Source organism: Cynocephalus volans, chromosome 10 (genome assembly GCF_027409185.1).
Source record: "Cynocephalus volans isolate mCynVol1 chromosome 10, mCynVol1.pri, whole genome shotgun sequence".
Taxonomy (NCBI): Eukaryota; Metazoa; Chordata; class Mammalia; order Dermoptera; family Cynocephalidae; genus Cynocephalus; species Cynocephalus volans.
The window spans coordinates 104608928-104631036 of NC_084469.1; the positions used below are offsets into that span (position 1 = coordinate 104608928).

The 22109-nt window shown below is 58.2% G+C and overlaps 2 protein-coding genes across 3 annotated transcripts; one reads left to right on the top strand and one right to left on the bottom strand.

Moving 5' to 3' along the window:
* Positions 1-167: 167 nt before the first annotated feature.
* Positions 168-4120, top strand: BEST2 (bestrophin 2). Its single transcript, XM_063112516.1, has 9 exons — positions 168-319; positions 495-589; positions 1455-1688; positions 1773-1927; positions 2298-2375; positions 2557-2709; positions 2795-2875; positions 3069-3223; positions 3688-4120. The coding sequence occupies exons 1-9, from the start codon at positions 168-170 to the stop codon at positions 4118-4120; spliced, it is 1536 nt and encodes a 511-aa protein (XP_062968586.1).
* Positions 4121-6174: 2054 nt separating this feature from the next.
* HOOK2 (hook microtubule tethering protein 2) lies at positions 6175-16721 on the bottom strand. 2 transcript variants are annotated; one of them, XM_063110263.1, is made up of 22 exons: positions 16598-16721; positions 16010-16095; positions 15867-15939; positions 14906-14956; positions 14682-14814; positions 14521-14588; positions 14099-14161; positions 13716-13796; positions 13461-13621; positions 13232-13372; positions 12413-12614; positions 11951-12055; positions 11753-11840; positions 11332-11401; positions 10503-10640; positions 10340-10427; positions 10119-10153; positions 7330-7412; positions 7146-7246; positions 6800-6910; positions 6660-6731; positions 6175-6579 (listed from the first exon to the last, which is right to left on the bottom strand). In XM_063110263.1, the coding sequence occupies exons 1-22, from the start codon at positions 16640-16642 to the stop codon at positions 6430-6432; spliced, it is 2145 nt and encodes a 714-aa protein (XP_062966333.1). In that variant the 5' UTR covers positions 16643-16721; the 3' UTR covers positions 6175-6429. The 2 variants fall into 2 exon arrangements, with proteins under 2 accessions (XP_062966333.1, XP_062966332.1); XM_063110262.1 differs by having other exon boundaries at positions 11951-12061.
* Between the last annotated feature and the right edge of the window lie 5388 nt (positions 16722-22109).

Below are 22109 nucleotides of genomic sequence, written 5' to 3' on the forward strand. Positions count from 1 at the left end.
GGTGGGGACACTAAGCTCAGTCGGCCCACACCTCTCCACCCCCACCCACAGCCCCCAGCCCGGCCCACTGCCAGCTGCCCCTTCCCCCATCACCCCCCATTCCTTGGCCCACAGGCTCTGGTCCAGTTCAGCCCTCTTCTCCTTGGCCCCACCAGCCAGCTGCTGCGATGACTGTCACATACACAGCCCGAGTGGCAAACGCCCGCTTCGGTGGCTTCTCACAGCTGCTGCTGCTGTGGCGTGGGAGCATCTACAAACTCCTGTGGCGTGAGCTGCTCACTTTCCTGGGGCTCTTCATGGTGCTGAGTGCCACCTACCGGTGAGGTGGCCTGGGATGGAGGGTGCAGGTTGGGAATGTGAGGTCTAAGGGATGAGGTGGCTGAGAGAGGGGGCTGAGGAGGGGCCTTGGGTGGGATGGGGAGAGGGGTGCAGCAAGAGAGATCTGAGGCTTGTGGGGGGGGCTCGTCCCTGACCCCGTGCCCCCTACCCTGCAGCTTCCTGCTGACTGAAGAGCAAAAGCGCTACTTCGAGAAGCTTGTCATTTACTGCGACCAGTATGCCAGCCTCATCCCTGTCTCCTTTGTGCTTGGTGCGGTCACACCCCTTAGCCCCCATTCCCGTGTCCCCTGGAAATCCATATCTATTCATGCCTTTTGGAGATCCCAATTCCTGCTCTTCTCAGACTCCCCTCTCAAATCCAATGCCCAGCCCCCAACTTCTGGATCCACACCATGAAGATGCCGGGTGTGGCCCTGCACTGCACAACCTTGGATGTCACTTGGTCACCGTGCCCCCTGAGGTGCCTCCATGAGAGTTCTGTCTCATGCACAGGTTTATTACTGGTCACCTCAGGGATTCCCACCTGTGTCTGCATGAGATTACTAGTGTTCCCCCTCACACACATCGTGGGCCCCAGGGACCCCATATGACTCCATCCTCTCAAGTCCAGCTTGGGGGGCAGTTCTCTGACAAGTCCTGGCCCCCAGTGCCCAGTGACCTCATGTGGCCTCAGTCTCCCTCCCTCCACCCATAGGAATGGGGTGACCAGCATGCCCAAGGCTACCTGACATAGACCCTGTGCCCAAAGTCCCTCACACGTTCCTGACTCAGGGGCCCCGTGTGGCTGTTGTAACAAACTTGTCCAGGTGTTCCTGATGTACAACTCCACAAGCCTGGCCTCCCTCCCTGTGTTTCAGGTCCCTATGCCCCCAGCGAATCTCCCTGTGGCCAGGGTGACATCCTGCCCACGTGCTCCTAACATGGGCCCTTTGTCTCTATCCCCATCCTGGGACCCCAATTCCCCATCCCAGGTGACTCCCAAGTAGCCAGGATGACCCAGCCTGCTCTGGTGTCCCTGATGCAGACCCTATTCGCGCTCCTCTTCTCACTACCTAGGTGTCCAAACCCTTGACCCTGGTGTCCCCGGTGAGCCCTCATTTCCGGCTGTCCCACAGGCTTCTACGTGACTCTGGTGGTGCAGCGGTGGTGGAACCAGTACCTGTGCATGCCGCTGCCCGACCCGCTCATGTGCGTGGTGGCGGGCACGGTGCACGGGCGCGACGAGCGAGGCCGCCTCTACCGGCGCACACTCATGCGCTACGCAGGACTTTCAGCCGTGCTCATCCTGCGCTCCGTCAGCACCGCCGTCTTCAAACGCTTCCCCACCATAGACCACGTGGTGGAGGCGGGTGAGTCCCGGGCCCGAGGCGCGGCGGGGAGGGGCGGGACACGGACGGGGGGCGGGGCGAATAATCCTGACCACGCCTCCCCAGGGTTTATGACCCGCGAGGAGCGCAAGAAGTTCGAGAACCTGAACTCATCCTACAACAAGTTCTGGGTGCCCTGCGTTTGGTTCTCCAACCTAGCGGCGCAGGCCCGGCGCGAGGGCCGCATCCGCGACAACAGCGCCCTTAAGTTACTTCTCGAGGTGGGCCCGCCAGGACGTCATATTCCTACAGAACACCAGGGAAATTGTACTCTACTCCCTGGAGTTGTGTTAGCGGCGGCCTGGCGCGCGCCTCCCACGAGACAGACTCCCCAGCAGCCCACCCCCTGCCCCCCGCCTCCAGTGCACCCTTATCCCCATGGGGCAGATCCCAACACCCTCAAAGACAAACCCTAGGTGCACGGCCCCACCCCAGGTGTACACTCACCACCAACTACTCTCCCTGGAACCTCCAGAAGCACACTCCCACCTCCCACCGGGTGACCACCCATCTCCATCCCAGACACCCCCACTTCATCTGCATGTGTGAGCTCACAGTTCGGGCCCCCTCATGCCCTGTATCCGCCTCCAGGAGCTGAATGTGTTCCGGGGCAAGTGTGGGATGCTCTTTCACTACGACTGGATTAGTGTACCCCTCGTCTACACCCAGGTAACCCCGCCGTGCCTCGGTTTATATCACTGTCAGAGACCCTGACGCACTGGTCTCAAGGGGAAACAGGGTCAGCTAAGACCCCATCACAGTGACGCCCGATCCTGGCTCTGGTCTCTCAATGGCCTCCTGAGGTCGGGAGAACCCTCACCTGGAGGACCCCCCCCCCCCCCGCCTCCAGGTGGTGACCATCGCAGTGTACAGCTACTTCCTGGCTTGCCTCATCGGTCGTCAGTTCCTGGACCCCGCGCAGGGCTACAAAGATCACGACCTGGACCTGTGCGTGCCCATATTCACCCTGCTGCAATTCTTCTTCTATGTGGGCTGGCTCAAGGTGGGTGGGGCCTCAAGGCTGGGGCTCGGGGCGTGGGCGGGCAGAGGTTCTCAAGGTTGCCCCTACCTATTCCCTCCCCCCTCAGGTAGCCGAACAGCTCATCAACCCTTTCGGAGAGGATGACGACGACTTTGAGACCAACTTTCTGATCGACCGCAACTTCCAAGTGAGACTCTCCCCGTTGCGACATCTCCGACCTCCCAAAGCGTTCCTGGCCCCATCCCAGTCAAGACGTGCCCAGGCCTCACTCCGAACCATCCCCTCTTTGGTCACCAGGCTCCCACCCACCTTGAGGGGTCCACCCCTGGGTCCTGCCTCTCTGCCCCTCCCCACCCCGCCCTGCGTGTCCGCACCCGCAGGTATCGATGCTGGCCGTGGACGAGATGTACGACGACCTGGCCATGCTGGAGAAGGACCTGTACTGGGACGCGACCGAGGCTCGCGCCCCCTACACGGCGGCCACCGCCTTCCTGCTGCAGCAGCCCTCCTTCCAGGGCTCCACCTTCGACATCACGTGAGCCGGCGGGCGGGCGGGGCCGCTCGGGGCGGGGCTTATGGCTCTGCGGGGCGTGTCTGATTGAAAGGGTTACCGGGGCTAGGACGCGGCAAAGGGCTAAACTTTGGAGATTCGCTTTGGCTGAATCTCTGAAGAGCTGAAATCTCCGAGGACAGGGACAAGAGCAGGGGCTGAACTTGGGGGCGGGGTCAAGGTCTGGGACCGGGCCACTAACTGGGGGCAGAGCTAAGGAAGTGGACGGGACGGAGGTGGTACCAAAGACGAGGGGGCGAAGCCACGACTTGAGGCTTTGAGGTCTAAGTGCGAGCTTGGCCAGAGCCAGTGGATGAGGCTAGGCTCTGGGGTGAGGGGCCAAGGTCTCTGGCGTGGGTGAGGTCAGGAAAAGGAGCGAGACTGGAACCCTGCTCTGCCGATCAAAGAGAGAGGCAAGGCAGCAGCGCTGACCCACTCCGGTCCCGCAGGCTGGCCAAGGAGGACATGCAGTTCCAGCGGCAGGACTGCGTCGTGGACGGACCGCTGGGCGAGGCGCACGGCGACTTCCTGCAGCGCCTCCTGCCGGCGGGCGCAGGCACAGCCGGCGGAGGCCTGCTGGGCCGTCGACTGTCCCTGCTGCGCCGCAAGAACAGCTGTGTGTCGGAGGCGTCCATTCCCGCCAGCTGTGCGTGCTCAGGCGCCCCTGATGGCACGGCCCCGGAGTGCGGCTGCGGGGAGCCGCTTCTCGACCTCGGCCCGCGGGAGCCCGAGCCCGATCCCCCTGCTGGTCCTGAGCCGCCTGTCCCCATCCCCGGGCCCACGGCCGAGCCCTTCACCACCGTGCCCATGCCGGGGACCCGGGGGCCGGCGCCGCCCTGGCTGCCCAGCCCTATTGGCGAGGAGGAGGAGAATCTGGCCTGAGGGCCCAGGATCCCCAAGGACAGAGAACCAAGCCCCCCCACAGCACTCAGGCAGCAATCCAGGTCGGCATAAGCCTATATGCCTGCATAAAGCCTGCCTGTCCACATTTGACCAGCTATCACTACCTGCGTGGGTCTGGCACTGTGCTAAGGGCGGGGGATTCTTCCAGCTTCTTTGAACAGCCCATCCTTACCAACAGCTCTACTTCCCAGCCCCACAACCAGAGAGGTCTCTAACAGTGTGTCCTGCCTTTATTCTTTCCTTTACGTGGACGTGGGAGTGCCTACTTCATGGAGTTGTCCAAAGGGTGAAATGAAACAACTTTGAAGCATTTGGCATTGGGCTGGCCGGTTACCCAGTTGGTTAGCACACAACCTTACAACACCAAGGTCATGGATTCGGATCCCCATACGGCCAGCCGCAAAAAAATAAAGTATCTGGCATCTAATAGGTGCTCAAACGTTGCTAGTCGTTTTTATTCAAACATTGGCAGCATGACTTTTACCAGGCATTATGCTAATAAGTAAGATTTGGGAATTCTTCCAGGTTTTTGATGATGGTTTGTTCACTTCCCAAACTCTGTTCTCTGAAATACCTACCTCAGTGCTCTTGGCTTTACTCATTAATTCATGAGCCAGCCACTGACGCAGAACCACACCTTCCTCTTGCCCCAAGCCCCTGAAATCTCAAATACCCCCTCAGTGCTCCAGGTCTTCATTTAATCATATGATAATGACTCCTGAATTTAGAAGGCCAGCCAGGAGCCCTTCCCTGATTCTAGACCCAGAGAGCCAACTGCATCCTGGATGTCTCCATGCACTTGGAACATAACACAGCCCCAAACCAACTCCCAGTTGGCTCCCCAATCTGCTCCACCCTGTGTCTGTCAGCTTTGTCCTTCCAGGTGACTAAGCCAAATCTTTGGAGTCATTTTTGGATCCTCTTTCACTCACCTCCACATCAACCCAGCAGCGAATCCTATCAGCTCTGCCTTCAAGTTGTGTCCAGAATCCAACCGTTTCTCACTCCTCCAGGGCCCCCACCATGGCCAAAGACCCCACTATCAACCACCCACCTACTCATCTGGACTAGAGAGACTCTGCCCTGGTCTTCCAGCTCTGGCCCTGCCCCCCCCCCGGCTGTTCCTCCCAAAGTAGCCACTAGAGGGCGCCTGTGAACACCTGAGTCCATGGCTCCCAGCTCACTTAGATAGAATAAAGCTAGAGTACATACTCCCTGCAGCCCAGGAGGTCCTGAACAATCTCCCTGCCCCCATCTGCTCCTACTCTCCCCCTCACTCACTCCACTCCAGCCACACTGGCCTCCTCGCTGTCCCTCTAACCCACCAAGCAAGATCTCATTCTGAGGACCTTCACACATGCTGTTCCCTCTGCCTGGATCACTTGTCCCCAAACACCTACATGGCCCCTCCCTCACTTCCTTCAGGTCTCTGCTTAAATGTCACTTGCTTGGTGAGGCCTCTTTTCCTGGCCTTTTATGAAAAATTGCCACCTCCCAAATCCACCTCCTGCATACTCACCATCTTTACTTTTCTCTGTAGCACTTCTCACATCAAACTTTTATTTTATCTATTTTGTTTACTGCCCATTTTGTTTATTGGAAATGTCAGCTTCACGAAGGCAGCTTTTGTCTGAAGCTTCTTCAAAAACCACCAACATAGGGCCGGCCCGTGGCTCACTTGGGAGAGTGTGGTGCTGATAACACCAGGGCCGTGGGTTCAGATCCCTATATAAGGATGGCCGGTTAGCTCACTTGGCAGAGCGTGGTGCTGACAACACCAAGTCAAGGGTTAAGATCCCCTTACTGGTCACCTTTAAAAAAAAAACAAAAACCACCAACATCACCCACACCCCCACCCTGTTACACAGATACAAAAATGATTCTTACCTCTCACTGGGTGCTATCAGTCACTCGCACTTTAGTAAGAACACAAGACAGGGCTTTCTTGAAAGCAATAGTCTGAGTTCCTTGCCCACTTTCTCTCCATCACCTTGGTGCCCAGAGTCCAGCCAGGACAGATTGAAAGTCTTTATTATTATTTTTCCCAAATATAAAATCAGACTCTCCCCAGGTAACACATTAATTCCAGGAAGAGAATCAAGGATAAGAATCACATTGCTAAAAAGAACAGGTCTATTCCTGCCACCCACCATCTGCCCCCCCCAACAATCTGGGAGAGCAAAGAGCAGAGGTCATGACATCAAGGCTCTCAAGTAGCTGGCTGAGGCCTGATGATGGGTGCCAGGTGAGCTGGGGGAGTCCAGAGTGGATGAAGCCCTGGCTAGCTGTCAGTGCTTGTCGGTGGGGCGAAGGTTCAGAGATGCCAGGCGTCCCAGGGGTCCACGGCGAGCGTTGGTGGCCAGCCGCTGCTGTGCCAGGAATGACTGCGCATGGGCGGGTGCCCGCTCTTCCCCAGTTCGCTGCTGCAGGGCCATGCCCTGGAGGGAGGGGGTGTGGTTGGGGTCAAGTAAGCCTATAGGAGCCCCCAGTACTCTAGCCGTGGTGATGGCGCACTCACCATATTATACCAGGCACTGATGAGCAGCTTTTCTTCCTGCTCCCGCTGACTTCGACTCTTCTCAAAGTCCATCTGCCAAGGAGGCAAGAGTCAGGGGCCTGGATATGCTGGGGGCACCACAAAGGGACAAGGACACCCACCTCCAGGTGCCGGATGCGGACGTCCCGCTCCTGGAGCTGTGTCCTCAGCGTGTGGAGTTCTGGGGGCGCCCCTCCGGGTGGCCGTTGCTTGGGTTCCAGGGTCTGTATGACCTAGGGGATGGGAAAGACACAGCCAGAGTGACTTTGACTTTGAAGCCCCCTTTGACATGTTAGGGTGCATTAAATGTGACAGCCCAGGGCAGCGGAGGAGCGTGAAGTCTGTGACTTGGTGAGGTGTGACAGAGGCTGGGATGAGGGACAGCGAGTTTTAAACTGGCAGGAGGCGTGAATCAACGGGAGGTGGGAGCCCCCACAGGAGGCCTGTGGGGACACCCAGCGTCCTCACCGTGCGCGCCTTGTCCACGTAGCGGCGGTACCGCTCCTCCATGGCCCTCAAATCGGCGTCCTTCTTCTGCAAGCTGTGCTGCAGCTCCTCGATACGCCGGGCTGCGGGTGGGACAAGGGGGCCCCTCAGCTCCACACCAAGCTCTGGGCTCTGCCCACCCATCCGGCTGCCGGGTCCCACTTACTGCTGCTGTCGGCTGGTGGCTCCAGCTCTTCCATGTACTCGCGCTTCCGCTGCAGCTCCAGATCTGCCTCATGCAGCTTCTGCCTGCGGGCAGCGGGTGGGCAGCAGCGGGCTGACCTCTGGGCTGGCTTCTCTTTCATCCCAGCCTTCCCAGCCGGCCAGAAGTGCCCCTGCACAGTCGCAGAGACCTCTCTGCCTGCCCCCCACGCCTGGGGGCTGCATACCCTGGCACCGCCACCTCCTTAGTCATCAGAGCCACAACCCTCTACACCCTAGCCAGGTGCCCCCTGGACCAGACCCCCACTGTCCAATTCTCCCCATCCCACAGCCCCCAGGCTGGTCCAGCCACTACCATCCCTAACCAGCCTCTTCTACTCTCAACCCCTCGGTTCCATATCCATGCAGTAGCCAGGGATCTTTCCAGAATGCAAGTCTCTTATAACAAAAGGAAAGGCAAGGGGCTGGCCAATTAGCTCAGGTTAGAGCAGAGCCTGACAACACCAAGGTCACAGTTTCGAATCCCTGTGCCGGCCAGCCAACGAAAAAAAAAAAAAAAAAGGAAAGGTAAGTTAAAACTTTATAATTCTGCCATCTGTGGCAAAACTCCAGAGGTCTGACAACACTCCCTGTAGGGGAGACTATTGTGCATTGGACATGGAATGTGATATAACATCTAATAGGGGACTTTTGGCTATGTCTACTAAAATTACAAAGGCATGTAATGCCCTTTAAGCCACCAATTCCACGTTTGTGATACATGTGTACACAAACAAAATGATGCAAAGACAAAGGTATACTCTGCTGCATTGTATGAAAATTGCACGTGGTGCTGATAACACGAAGGTCAAGGGTTTGGATCCCTGTACCTGCCAGCTGCCAAAAAACAAACAAAAAAAAAAAACAAAAGAAAGAAATTGCATATGGGAGTTCAAATTATAAGGGGAAAAAAATTGCAAATACCTAGAAAGGATGAGCTAAATACATTATGATATCCAGGAACAAAATGCTATGCCAGGGCCAGCCCGTGGCTCACTCGGGTGAGTGTGGTTCTGATAACGCCAAGGCCACGGGTTCGGATCCCATATAGGGATGGCCAGTTAGCTCACTGGGTGAGCGTGGTGCTGACAACACCAAGTCAAGGGTTAAGATCCCCTTACTGGTCATCTTTAAAAAAAAAAATGTTATGCCGGCCCTTCTTGATAGTTCCGAGAGAACTTTAAACCTTAATCCTCCAGTCAACCATCCTCAGTAAGTAAATAACTTCTCCTGTGCTCTGGGTCAGCACTAGCTACTCCTTGGCAGAAGTGAGAAAATAATCACACAAATCATTTTCTGTAAGGGCTGGCCGGTTAGCTCACTTGATAGAGTATGGTGCTGATGACACCAAAGTCCAGGGTTCAGTTCCTGTACTGGCCGGCCACCACAAAACAAAACAAAACATCATTTTCTGTAAGGCCTAAATTTCCCATGGAATCCCAGTTGACAAGGGCTTATAAAAAATAATAAGGAATCTCTCATTCATATGGAGAATTTCCCTGTTATCTTCTTAGGTAGGAAAAGCAAAATGCAGACTGACACACATTATATGCTTGCTACCTTTTGGATAAATAAGGAATAGGAATAAATATCTATATTCACATTTTTTGAATTTCTTTTCTTTTCTTTCTTTTTGTTTGGCAGCTGGCCAGTATGGGCATTTGTTTTCAAAACTCTGGAAGGACTGGGTTTGCTGGGGGTAGAGGAGGAGGGGGGAGAGGAGCTGGTGGAGGGTGGTGAGGATCGATTACACTGTGTAATGGTCGATGTGCTGATTGTCCTGATTTGAACATCACATGGTGTGCACTGGTATTGATGTTCGATGCTGTACCCCACAGATATGTACAATAAAAAAAAATTTTTTTTTAATGTATTAAGACTTGTTTTGTGGCCGAAAACAAAAGAGCCAAAAGTATCACACTTGTTTCAAAAAGGATGGCTCAATATCATGAGCTCTTATCACTCATTCTCCCTAAACCAAAAAATATTTTTCACACACTCTTGATTGTTGGGCTGTATAAAAATTTCTTATTGTCTGAAAGCCACCCAATAAACCGTTTTCCTTCTGTCTATCATAATAAAACTATACGACGTTAAAAAAATTTTTTTTTTTTTTTTTTTTAAAAGATGACCGGTAAGGGGATCTCAACCCTTGACTTGGTGTTGTGAGCACCACGCTCAGCCAGTGAGCGAACCGGCCATCCGTATATGGGATCCGAACCCAGGGCCTTGGTGTTCTCAGCACCACACTCTCCCGAGTGAGCCACGGGCCGGCCCTAAAAATTTTAAAAAACAAACAAAAAAGAAAACTCTGGAAGGAGTTCCATCATAAAGTAATAGAAATGTGGGCCGGCCCGTGGCTCACTCGGGAGAGTGCGGTGCTGATAAAGTAATAGAAACGTGGACTGGCGGGGAGGTACACCCCTTCTGTCTGTATAGCTTGCTGTATGTTCCGGTTTTTGAACCATAAATGTAATCGCTGTTTAAGAAATAGTTTCTTTTACAAAAACGTAAAAAATAAATGGAGCCTATCACTTTATCAGACTAGTTGCTGAAAGCCCCTCCCCGTGTTCCCCGGAAACAGCCCATACCGCTTCCCTCGGCCTCTAAGACCCTACCTGACCTGAGTCCTCAGTCTGTTTCAGGTGACAGGCTCTCCTCACTAAGCAACTCGCCATCCGGCCCCAAATCCATCCTCCACCCTTCGCCCCTGCCTTTTCCCCCATCAGGAATGCCCTCTTCTCTGCAACTTACAAATGTTCCTCCAGCTTCCTCTTCAGCAGGGTGGACTGTGTGAGAGAAGAGAAGGGGATGAGTGATTCACACCCTGTCCTGGGGTAAGGGCAGGGGTGCCACCCGGGCCCAAACTACTTACAATGGCCTGCACCGGGCATCGGGCAGCAAGGGAGAGAGAGCAAGGGAGGGTTACTGGGGGGCACAAGAGAGGGCCAGGCAGGGAGGAGGTGGGCACTCACGTCCTCGGTCTTGCCCCCCTGCTCCTGCAGGGCTTTCTGCAGGTCCTCCACCTGGGCCCGCAGCTCCGACAGCTGCTGCTGGTTCAGCCTGCGGGGTGGGGGGCCGCTCAGTGCCTGAGCCCGCCCTCCACGCACGCGGGGCCCCCCTCCGCCGGGCCCTCACCGGTGCTGCGTCTCCAGCCCGTGGCGCGCGCGATTGGCCTCCTCCAGGTGGCGCTGCAGCTCCTCCTGCCGCTCGCGGTCGGCCGCCTCCTGCTGGCACAGCCGCTTGTTCTCCAGCTGAAGCCGCAGGAGCGTCTCCCTGCAGACAGGGGAGGAGTGAATAGGACTGGGGACCGCTCGCTGCAAAAGCCAGCTGGGGCTCCTGGGCAGCCCGGCGGGGGGACCGGCGGGTGGAGCCAGGGGCGGGATAGAGCCCTGGGGAAGAGCCCAGCCAGACCATGGGGTACGATTACTGAGGACCCGCAGGGACACGGGCTCTGGCGGCGGGACTTAGGCGTGCATGGAGCTCTAAGCTGGGTCTGGGGGTGGGGCTAGGCAGGGCGGGGCTACAGAGGAGGGTAGAACACTGGGGATGGGGCTATGGGAAAGCAGGCAGCAGGAGTGGAAAGAGCTGGGGTGGAAGAGTTCTTCAGGGCAGGGCACAGGGGACTGAACCTAGCAGGAGCTACACTGAGGACTGGGCTGGATCCTGAGGGCAGAGATCGAAGTGGGCGGGGCTAGGGCGTAGGACTTTTGGACGGTGAGTGGAGACAGTGCAACTAATTTGTGTACTGAGGCTGAATCCTGGAGAGGTAAAGTCACCGATTAGGGCTAGAGCCTTGGGCCAGGTAAGAGCCGATTAGGAGTGGACGAGCCTAGGAGCCCGGCTAGGACTTGGGAGCCCAGCCAAGCAACCAGGGCTAGTGGTAGGTGCAGGCACTGCGGCCGAGGCTGAGGATGGGCCCTGGCAGGCGTGGGTGGGGCCGGAGATTTGAGTGACCCCAGGATACCTGAGCTCTGCAGGCAGGATCTCCGCTGCTAAGTTTTCCACTGCTGGGGAGGAGGGATCCAATGAAGGGTCTGGAGAATTTGAGAAGTCTTCAGTCCTCTGCGCATCTCCTGCCCCCTTACCCCAGGGTCATCTTTCCCAGGATCATCCTTGGAGACTCAAGTTCAACCAAAAGCCTGGCTTGACACAAGCGCCCGGCTTGATAGCCCTGATGCTTGGCCTGGGTTTGTCTGTGCCCCACCCTGAGCCCCTGCCTTCTCTCTGCCCATGTCACCTCTGTCCGCTCCAGTCTGGCCTACCTGTGCCCCCAGCTCAGACAAGCCCTGGGCCATTGCCTGTTCTGCCTGCCTTAACAGTACCCCAGGCCAGGTAAGGCCCCGGGCCACCCCGCCCTCTAGCCCTGGGATGAGCCTCCAGCTCACCAGCCTGGGTCAACCCCCGCGGCTGCAGCTGGGCGCAGCGCAGCTCCTCGTTGGCTTCCCGCAGGGAGTCCCGCTCCGCCAACAGCCGCTGCAGGGACAGGGTTCAAGAGGCCGCATGGGGCAGGTTTGGCCTCCTGGGCGGATGGGCTACCCCAGGATAGGCAGGGTGGGGATTGGGCCGTTGGACCTCAGCCTCACCTCCTTCTCCTTTATCACCAACTCATACTTTTCCTCCAGGTTGCGACACTCGAATAGCCATTTCTCGGCCTTCATGGCCTCCTCCTGCCGCTGGCTCTGCAATTCCTGCACCTGAACAGAAGGGAGGGGTGAGGACTGCGGGGATGGAAGGAGGGGCCGGGACTGAGTACAAGGTGAAGGGGCGGGGCCAAAGGGACGCGGCAAAGAACTTGGAGGGGCGGTGCTTCAGAGAAGGGGCGGGGCTTACAACACCCAGGCAAGGGAGGGTCTGGGGGGAGGGGCGAGGCCTAAAGGGCGTGGCCTCTTTCTCTCGCTGTATGTATGTGTATATACATGTATGTATGTACGTATATGTGAGGGAGGGGCTCAGATCAGGGCTGAGGCGGCAGAAAGTGAGGAGCGAGGCCTCCCAGGGCCCCCGCTGCCTCCGGCCCCTACCCCAGCCCCGGGCCCCACGGGCACCTGCCGCCGCTGCGCCTCAAGCTGGGCGCGCAGCGAGCCCGCCCGGCGCAGATCGTCCTCCAGCTGCCGCGTGCGCTCGGCGTGGCCCGCGTTGCGCTCCTCTAGCTGCCGCACCTGCCGCCGCAGCTCCCTCAGCTCGCCCAGGCGGCGGCGGCAGCTGTTCAGTGTGGCCTCCAGCTGCCCGGCTCGCTCCGAGGACTGCCTGAGGGAGGGAATGGAGAGCAGCAGGCTGGGGTCTGTGGTCAGAGCTCAGCTGAGATGCTCTCAAGGCCAAGGAGGGTGTCAGCCGGGGGTGTTTGGGTTCCAGGGGAAGGGGTCATGGGAGTCGGAGGTCAGCCCAGGTCTGGTGCTGTTAGGGATCATTAGGGCAAGGCTTAGCCCAGAATTATAATCGGGGATCCTGAAGGATGCAATTTTGGGCACACAGAAGGGCTGCAGGCTTGGTTAAAAGGGGGAATGGAGTGCAGAGGGACTGAGGATCCCCCAAAGACACCTTAGGGTGATGGGGGAGCTGTGGGGCAAGAGCACTGTGAGGTCCTTGGAGGTGCAGTGGGGGTCTGGGCAGCACAATGTGGAATAATACGGGGGTAGTGTGGGCTCCTGCAGAGCCAGAGGTCTAATGGGGTTCAGGGGACATGGTGTGGGTCGGGATAGTGCAGTGTGGCCTGGGGGTTATAGTGGGGTTCAGGATGGTGCTGTAGAGTCTGGAGGGTATTGGGGGATCCACTGGGTACTTGGGGGTTAGAGGTTCTGTGGCATCAGAGGGGCACTCTGGCAATGGGAGGGTGTGTGTTGGGGACCCAAGGACCCACCACTCACCGCAGCTCGTCCATCTCATCCTTCAGGGCCTGTGCCTCCTGGGCCAGGCTGGTCAGCGCCTGGTTCCGCTGTTGCAGCTCTGTGACCTCCCGCTCCAGCTGCGCACAGCGCAGACGCTCGTCCTCCCTGCCACTCTCCAGCCTGAGGGTGGTGGCAAAGAGGCACATGAGGAGGCTGCCCCCGCCCCAGTCCCCTGAGCCTGCCTGACCCCATCCTCAGGTGACCACACCTGAAGTTCTCCTCCTGCAGCTGCTCCAGCTGGGACTGCAGCAGCAGCAGTTTCTTGGCAGTGAGGCCTGAGGCGCCCTTGCCCTCAGGCTGGCCCACCTGCTCCCGCAGCACCATGTTCTCCTGTGCCAGGCTCTGCTTCTCCTCTGACAGGAGCACCAGCTGCGGAGGGCAGGTAGATAAGCTGGAGCTTGGAGGGGGCTAGGCAGATAACACTGCCCCAGGAGCACCTGTGGTCCCCCGACCTCAGCCCCACCTGCCGCTCTAGGTCCAGACAGCGCTGCCGCAGCTCATCCCCCTCCTCAGCCTCCTCGCTTAGGAAATAGTACCTGCGGGACTAAGATGGGGGGGGCACAAGGGAGCAGAATTCAGAGATCCAGGAGAAGGACTTGAGGGAGGGAGGCTGGGATCTCTAGGGGGATGGCAAAGGGGGCCAAGGGACCCTCAGGGTCTAAGAGAGGGCTGGGATCTCAGGGCTGGAGGAAGGGCAATGCAAGAATTCTGGGAATTTGGCAAGAGAAGAAGCTAATACCCTGTGGGATGCTGATGATTTACAGGCTTAAGGACAACACTCCTCCTTAGGCAGCCCTGAGACTCATAATGGGGCTGGGACCGTTAATAAGACCCCCCACTCCTTACCTGGCTATCAAAGTTTCCATAGGTCTCTGTCGACAGGGAGTCAGGGGGGTCTTTGGTCATGAGCTGAGGGGATAGGGAGGCATTGTGATGAGCTAGGCTCTCTGAGGGCAGCCTTCAAGGCTTCTACTATCCAGCCTCAGAACCTCTCCATCCTCCCGTCTTCAAGGCCACTTCTGCCTGACAACCCCAGCCCAGGGGCTGCCTTCCTGCCTACAGCATGGACGGAAGCTAGATCTTTTGAGCCAGCTAGATTGTGACTTAGAGCTGGTAGGAGCTGGCAGACACATGAGACAGCACTATCTGGCCAGCTGAGTTCCAGGAAGATCCCAGACTTCACCAAGGCCTGTGCCCAGTTGGTTCTGCCCTGGAGATGTGCCCTCCCTTGAAGCTCCTTGACCAACACCCTAGCCACCCCCACCCACCTCCTGGATGGCTTCCATCACCACATGCTGAACCGATTCCTCCAGTGTCATAATTCTCTGGATGTGCTCTGGGGATCAAGTGGAGGAGACTGAGACCCAGGTTGGAGAGGAAGGAGGCTTTCCTCAGTCCATCCCCAGGGACCCCCTTATCTTCACCATACCCTGCTTTTTCTCACAACTGATAGCACAGCCCAGCACCAGTTGAAGCAGCTTGCCAAGCTCTGCAGAGTCTGACAACTTGCCAATGAGATTCACATCTGGGAGGTGCTCTTCGGACACAGGATGCGCCAGAACCTGAGCACAAGGGGAGGAGTGGGTATCAGCGGCTCATGGACCCTCCCCTTTCTCCTAACGCAACCCCCTAAATCCTTTTACAGTTACTCACATCCTGGGAGTACTCCATTAGGCTCTGTAAGATCGTCTTCAGGTTGCTGACCTGCAGAGGCAAGGAGCTATGTACAGGGGTCTACACCCTGAATCTGTCCACCCGGGTTTTCTCCACCTCACTTCTCATTCTTTGTTCATGTCATCCTATTTGGCCCCATTCTCTGATTCAATGTCCCCTCCCCTAGGGGTGACCTGCCTGGCTGTCTGCCCTTTTTGTCCACCTGACCATCTTTGATCACACGTCCCCAGAATCCAATCACTTCTCACCCCCTGCCCTGCCCCCCTTTGGCCCTAGCTACTGCCATCTTTCACCTGATTATTGCACCAGCCACCGCTCGTCTTCCACTCACTGTTGCTGCCTACACTCTATTCCTCTCCAAGCAGCCAGGGGGAGCTTTTAAAAGCCCAAGCCAGGTTGCATCTTTCCTCCACTAAAACCCTTCCTTGACTTTCCACAACACTTAAAATAGAATCCACACCCCCCAGCACGGCTCGCCAGGCCCCTGATGACCTCATCTCCTACAATTCTTGCCCTCTTGTTCTCTGTTCCGACCTTCCCGCCATTCCTCGATCACACCAACGTTCGTTATTCCCTACTCAGGGCCTTTGAATTTGCCGTTCCCTGTGCCTGGAATACTGTTCCTCCGAATCTCACGTGGAGATCAGGTCATATCGAGTAACCACCACCGTTGCGCTCTCTCATGGCCCTGCTTTTATTGTTTTCATAGAACTATTTCCATCGGAAGTTAATTTTTATGTTTATGTTGTCTATCCATGTTACTAGAACGATGGCTGTGTGAGGGCAGGTTTTTGGGTGCTATAAAAGGACAAACAGTCGGCTGACATCCGTCCCTTTTTCTGGCCAGGTCTGTCTGTCCATCACCCAGGACATATATCTAGCTGACCCTTCCCTGGTCATCTCTTCACCAATCTGTCCCCGTCATGAGTCCACTTGTCACCTTCAGCCTCCAGTTGGGACCTGGGTCGTCTGAGATGCCCTGGAGCCATGCCTCGTTGAACCAGGAGGGGTCTCTGGGGAAGAGAAGGTGAGATGAGCTGGCTGGGGGACCCCTTTGGGACCCTCCCCCTCAGCCCCACTCACATCTGGTTCAGCACGTAGGCTATAGCGAGGCCGCTGCTCAAGTCTTGGGGGCTGGCGCAGGGGGGCGGAACCTGGAACGTCTGCAACTGAGGGGGAAAGGAAAGGGCAACTGGGAGAGTAGGGACCTGGGACCATGGAACCACTCCCCTTTTGCAGACTTTTCCAGCCAGCAGGAACCTCACGTGGTTGGGCAGGCACTGGCCTGTTGCTCCGCTATGCCAGCTCTGCAGGGCAGAGGCTTCTGCTCACCTGGCACCGGAGGGGGCGTGGCCTCACTTCACCTCTGCCCAACAAACCCCGCGCGACCAGGCCAGGGCGGTATCACAACTCACCTGAGCACCACGTGACCAGGCCAGATTACCTGTGCCCTCACCCCACGTGAGCCAGCCACAGAGGGGCGGGGCCTCACCTGTTCTTTCCTGCCACCTGACGGGGGCGGGTACTCAGGGCAGAGTCCGACGGCCCAGCAGGCCGAAGACCCCTTCCTCTACCCGGTCCCCGGACCGAGGGGCGGACAGAGCCAGGGCCAGGGATCCCAGGCGAGAGAAGTGGGAGCACACCTGTCCCCAGCCCCGCCCCCCGACCTACCCAGGTGAGCAGAGACCCGCATAGCTCGGCCTTGTCCACGCTCATGGCTTCCGATCGGATTCGACCCCGGCGACGGAGCCCCGGCGCCGCAACCGCCTCCGGGTCCGCTACCAGCGAGCGCCCTCAGCCCCGACCTCCCGCTCGGCCTAGAGCGCCGCCCCGCCCCGCCCCCTAGGCGCAGGCCACGCCCCAGGCACATGATCTCTTCCCAGTACCCGCTCATGCCTCCAGCCCCGCCATCTTGGATCCGGGCAGCGTTCAGGCGCCCGCCCAGCCGCTAGGGGTCAGTCTGGCCCAGCCTTGTGCATCGGAGGGTGGCCCCACCCCCCGTCCTCCCCCGGCTCTTTTAGGGGTGAGGAGGTCCTCACGATCCTTCTGAGGCGGAGCTGCCCCACCCTGTTATACAGGCGCGTTCACGTCCTTTCCCCGCAGCTGAAAGAAATCCTTCTGTCTAACCACTTTATGATCGGAGCCTTGATCTGTGCTGGGGAGGGGCGAGACATAACACATCTTGTGGACTGGTAGGGGGGATCCCAAAGGGGTCTTGTCCCTGGGTAGACAAGGGGACACGGGTAGGTCCTACGTTGAGGGCAGTAGGAGTCAGACAGACGCACGTCCCGGGTGATGGACAGGCACACTTGCCCAGCCTGGACCAGTCTCCCATTGAGCTTCCCCTGCGCCTTCCCTTCCCTAGATGGGCTCCTGGCATCTCCCTGCCCCAGAACCCAGCCCCAGGCCGAAGCTGCCCGTCGCCCGCAGCCCACCAGGGGGCGCGCAGACCGCAGGAACGCGGCCTACTGGGAAGAGGGTGCGCCCACCCGAGACCCTGCTGGGGCGGTGGAGGGGGCTCAAAGTAACAACACTTGTGGTTAACAATCAAGTCGCAGTCACCGTTTAGGGGGTGCTTACTGGATGCAGTCCCTGCGCTCAGAGACTTAAATACATAGAGTGCTGGGCTGGCCGGTTCTCGGTTGGTTAGAGCGCAGCCTTAAAACACCAAGGTCACGGGTTCTGATCCCAGATCCCGGTACCCGCGGCCACACACACACACACACACACACACACACACACACACACACACACACACACACACACACACACTATTGAATCCTTTGCACAACTCTAGGTGGCAAGTGTTGTTTCAATTATCAATTTTGTAGCCGAGGAATCCGAGGCTCTGTATAGACCCGGCTTTGACGGCAGGGGTCAAGTCCCGCGCCCTTTGACCCTAGGGTCCCTCGGCAGCCCCTCCCTCACGGGCGGGTGCGGTAATGTGCAGTAATTAGAGGTTATTAGCTGTATCCAGAGGGAGGGGCGGGTCCAGGTTGGAGGGGAGAGGTGCGGCTCCCAATAACCCAGAGAGTCTGGCTTTGGCGATCCTGCCCCGGAACGGGGTGGGCAAGGTGACAGTAGTCCCCCGCTCGCGTCGCACGAATATAGTCACTCTACCCAGACACTCGGTTACAACGCACTCAGACGCCTCGGCGGCTCGTCCACACCCCCACACCCCCCTCTTGCGTTGTTTTCCAGACTCCAACCCCTGGGAGCCGGTGTGGGGATAGGGAGGAAGGGGACAAGGGCCGGCAGAGCCGGCTTCCGGACTGGGCTGCCTTCCGGCGGGCGTGAGAACAGCTGCCGCTGGCTCCCCCATCCCGCACCCACCGGAGGAAAGGGTGCTGCCAATAGGGGGAAACGGGGCCACCGCGCCCACAGGTAGCAGTGGGAGATGAGCCGGGAACCATAGCTGTTACAAAGGATGGGGGGGCTGGACATGCTGGGACCGCCAAATATTCAGGGTGGGGGGGTCACAGGGATCTTGATGTTTAGGGGAAATCTAGGAATCCAAATATTTGGGGAATGGACTTAAATTGTTCAAATGTTGGCATGATGTGGGCGTCCCAGATGTTCAGGGAGCCAAGAGTCCCAGATTTAAGGAAAGATCCCCAGGTGTCCTCAATCTGGGCGGAGAGCCACAACCTTCCACTTTGGGGTGGCAGGGAGTCCTACGTCCGGGAGAAAAGAAGGAAACTTCCAGGTTGGTTGGGAAGAGCAGCCGTCTCTCTTTTGGAACGCAGGGAGCCCTGCTATGAGGGGAGCCGGGTACCTTCAATTCGACAAAAGGGGCCACCAACCCTTCATTTTGCGCAGAGAACCTATACTTAGGAGAAGGATGCAAACTTCCATTTTAGGTACAGGGAGCCCCAAAGTTTGGTGGCTGGTCTGGAGGCCTCTATTCATAGAGACATAGCCCCCATGTGCAGGTCTGGACCAGCAGCCCCCAGCTGGTTTGGAGACCCCACCCCCTCCTGCCTGTTTCCAGGAACAGCTGGGCCCAGCCTGGGTTGTACTGCTGGGAAGCGGGTGACTCAACCCCTCCCTGCGGCCACAGCTGGACCCCGGCCCACCCCCTCTAGCCTCCACATCTGGGCTGGGACCCAGTCATCAGGACTGGGATGGGGACCCCAGGTCCCACAACTGGCAGGGACAGCACCTCTCTCCCCCCTGACCACAGGCACTGGGTAGACCCCATGCACCATTGCCATAGGGGACTTCAGCAGGCCCCCTGCCCCGAGATGCTGACATCCTGCCAGGAATTCGTATCCTGCCCCCCTCCTCGTGTCTATGTGTGTCTCTGGGTGCATGTGGAGTGTGCTCATATCTGTGTAGGTGTGAGATGGCGGGACTCTTGATTGTGCGTGCATGGGTATGTGTGTCTTCGGGCTCTGGAGTTTGTGCAGGAGGCTGTTTGTGATTTGATGGTGGGAAGGGGAGCTGTAACATCCTTGTCTGTGTGTAACATCCATTGTTAGGGGTACCAGGGAGCCTCTTGTGTGTGCCCATGTGTATGCAGAGTTTGGGTGGCTGTCTCACTCCGATTGTGCCTTTTTGTTTTGTGTGTCTATGTCTAACATGCTCCTCTATATGGGATCTAGCTTTGGGCCTATATCTGTGTCATTCTTTGCGTGAGAAGTATGTGACAATCAGTGCTTCAATGTGGCTTTAGTTTGTCTGTGACCGTGTCCTAATTTGTCTTCATCGTGTGTCTTTCTGTGATAGGGTGACCCTATCATGTGTGTCCTTGGTTTATCCACATCCCCTGTCCTCGTGACAGAGTATCCCCTGTGTGTGGCCTTGTGGGTTTGTCTCTGACTGTATCTTACTTCGTGCACCCTATTTGTGATAACCGTGTCACAGCATGACCATCGTGTGGGTCCATCTCTACCATGTGTCTCTGTGCCACCGCAATCTCCATGTGAGCAGTATGGCTGCGTGACAAGCCGAGCCTCGGTGTCCAAGACTTTGTACCTGTTTGTGTTCTACTTTGTCTCCATGGTGTGGCTTTATCAGAGTGTCTGTATCTGCCACCTACCTGTGTATGAATATGACTGTGTCCCTATCACAAAAGGTACGTGATCGATGTGCGTGCGTGACTATCTGAGTATCCGTCCCTGGGTGTCCGTGTTCGCTGCAGGGCTGGCTGGACTAGTGAAGAATGGTGCCAGCGTGTGACAGATGTATCCTGTGTCCGTGTGATACTGGTTCGGAGAGTTTGTTTGTGACCTTGAGAGGGGGAAGAGCGGGGGTGGCAAAGTCACACCAGACAGCGGCCTCGGCGGGGGCGGTGCTATGCGCAGGGGGCGTCAGGCTACCCGCGTCCCGTCCCGCGGCTCTCGGCCGGGGGCGCGTGCGTCGTGCGTGACGTGAGACACGGCGGGGGGGCGCTGCGTGCGCGGAGCCCGACGCGGTCGTGCGTGCGTGCGAGCGCCGGCGGGGGATGGGCGGGCTGCATGCGCACGCGCGGGGGTGGCCGTTGGGGGCGCACAGGGGCCAGCCCCGCCCCGCCTGAGACTTCAGGGCGAGGGTGAAACCCGGGAGTGGGGGGCGGGGGCCGCCGTTAACCCCTTCCTGCCCGACCTGAAACTTGTGGCCCCTCGATCGAGCGCGCAGGGGCTTCCCCGGTACGCGGGGGGCAGTCCCTGCGGGGGAAGGAACCCCCCATGGAGCTGAGACAGCCCCCCGGTTGCCATGGGAACCAGAACTCCCTGCACTTCCCGGCGCATGCTTCCACCCCCCTCCTCTTCTTCCCGCTGCTCAGGCCACCGGCAGTGCGCTTCCCGCTCCTGGTACCCGGAGAAGGGGACTGGGGTCAGTGAGGCAGGGGTACGCGTGACTCAGGCCAGTCCGGGGGTCCCCTGGCCGCAGCCCTTCTCGTTCCCCCTTCTCCACCCCCGTGACTCACCCCCTCCCGGCTTTCCCCATGTGTGACTCAGGTCCCTGGGGAGGGGGCTGCGGACTCTGGGACCCCCTCCAGGCAGAGGAGGCTGAGAACCAAGCTCTGGGACCTTGCGCTGGGGGGGGATAGGGACACCCTCTCCAGCGAGAAGCGGCCTCCCCCCTTAGCCGGCCCTGGCCAAGGTCACTAGAGGCGCTGCCCCCACCCCTGAATTGGCAGCGCTTCCTCCCCCCCAGGCCTCCGGGAACCCAGCCCCCAGCCCCTCCTCCCCAGCCCACAGGAAGTTTTGGCAGAGCCCGGCGTGGCGATGAAACGGTTAAAGCCGTTTTCTTATTCATTTCATCCAGGGGCCCATTTTGACTCAGAGCAAGTCTGCGCCCCCTCGAGCCGGGCCTCCCGGGGGCCTGAGTTCTTACCCTACCCCACAGGTATCATTTTTAGAGAGGGGGGAAGGCGGTCGGTGAGCTGGCTGGGGGTCTTGGGGTAGCATACAGAGCTTGGTTCAGATCCTGTCTCTGCCCTCGTTGCTCTCTGGACCTCAGTTTCCCCATCTGAAAACGGGGGATCATTATGTCCAGCTCATTGGGTTATTGTGGGGATTAGGTAAATAATGGACGGGACGCTTTGCATCCAGAGCTGGGCACAGGAGCAGGGAGCGGGTTCCTCCTGTCTCTCAGGCCAGAGTGTTGGGGTGCCCAGAAGAAGCGAGGGCAGGCCATGCCCCACCCAGGCCCTCTGAGGCCATGGGGTTCATCTTGTCCACCTCCTGCCCCAGGCGGGCACCCAGGAAGTGAGAGGCGGGGCAGGAATGAGGCGGAACCTGTTGGGCCCGTCGCCTCCCCGCCCCCTACCCTCATTCCCCTGCCTTGACAGGCACCCCCCCCCACGCTGCAGCCCCACCTCCGCTACCCTGGACGCCTGGGTCCTGACCTGCGGGTGGCCGGAGGGAGGAGATGTCGGATGGAGACGGTGTCTCGGGAACATCCTGTGGACTGCTGGCTGGACAGACGGGAGGGTCAGCCCCTCCCCAGGCAGGGCAGACATTGGCTGGGGGCAGAGTAAACATGGCCCAGGGTGACCAGACTGGGGGCGGGGGTCTGCAGGAATGTACACACACACAGTCACCCCAAGACAGAGCCAGTCCAGACACACAAACCCCTGTCACCCTGGCCACAGAGAGACTGCCAGCCAAGGACACACAGACAGGGTCAGACATACATCTGGGCAGAGGGATGGCTGACATATACACAGTGACAGAGCAGACTCAAAAACAAGGCA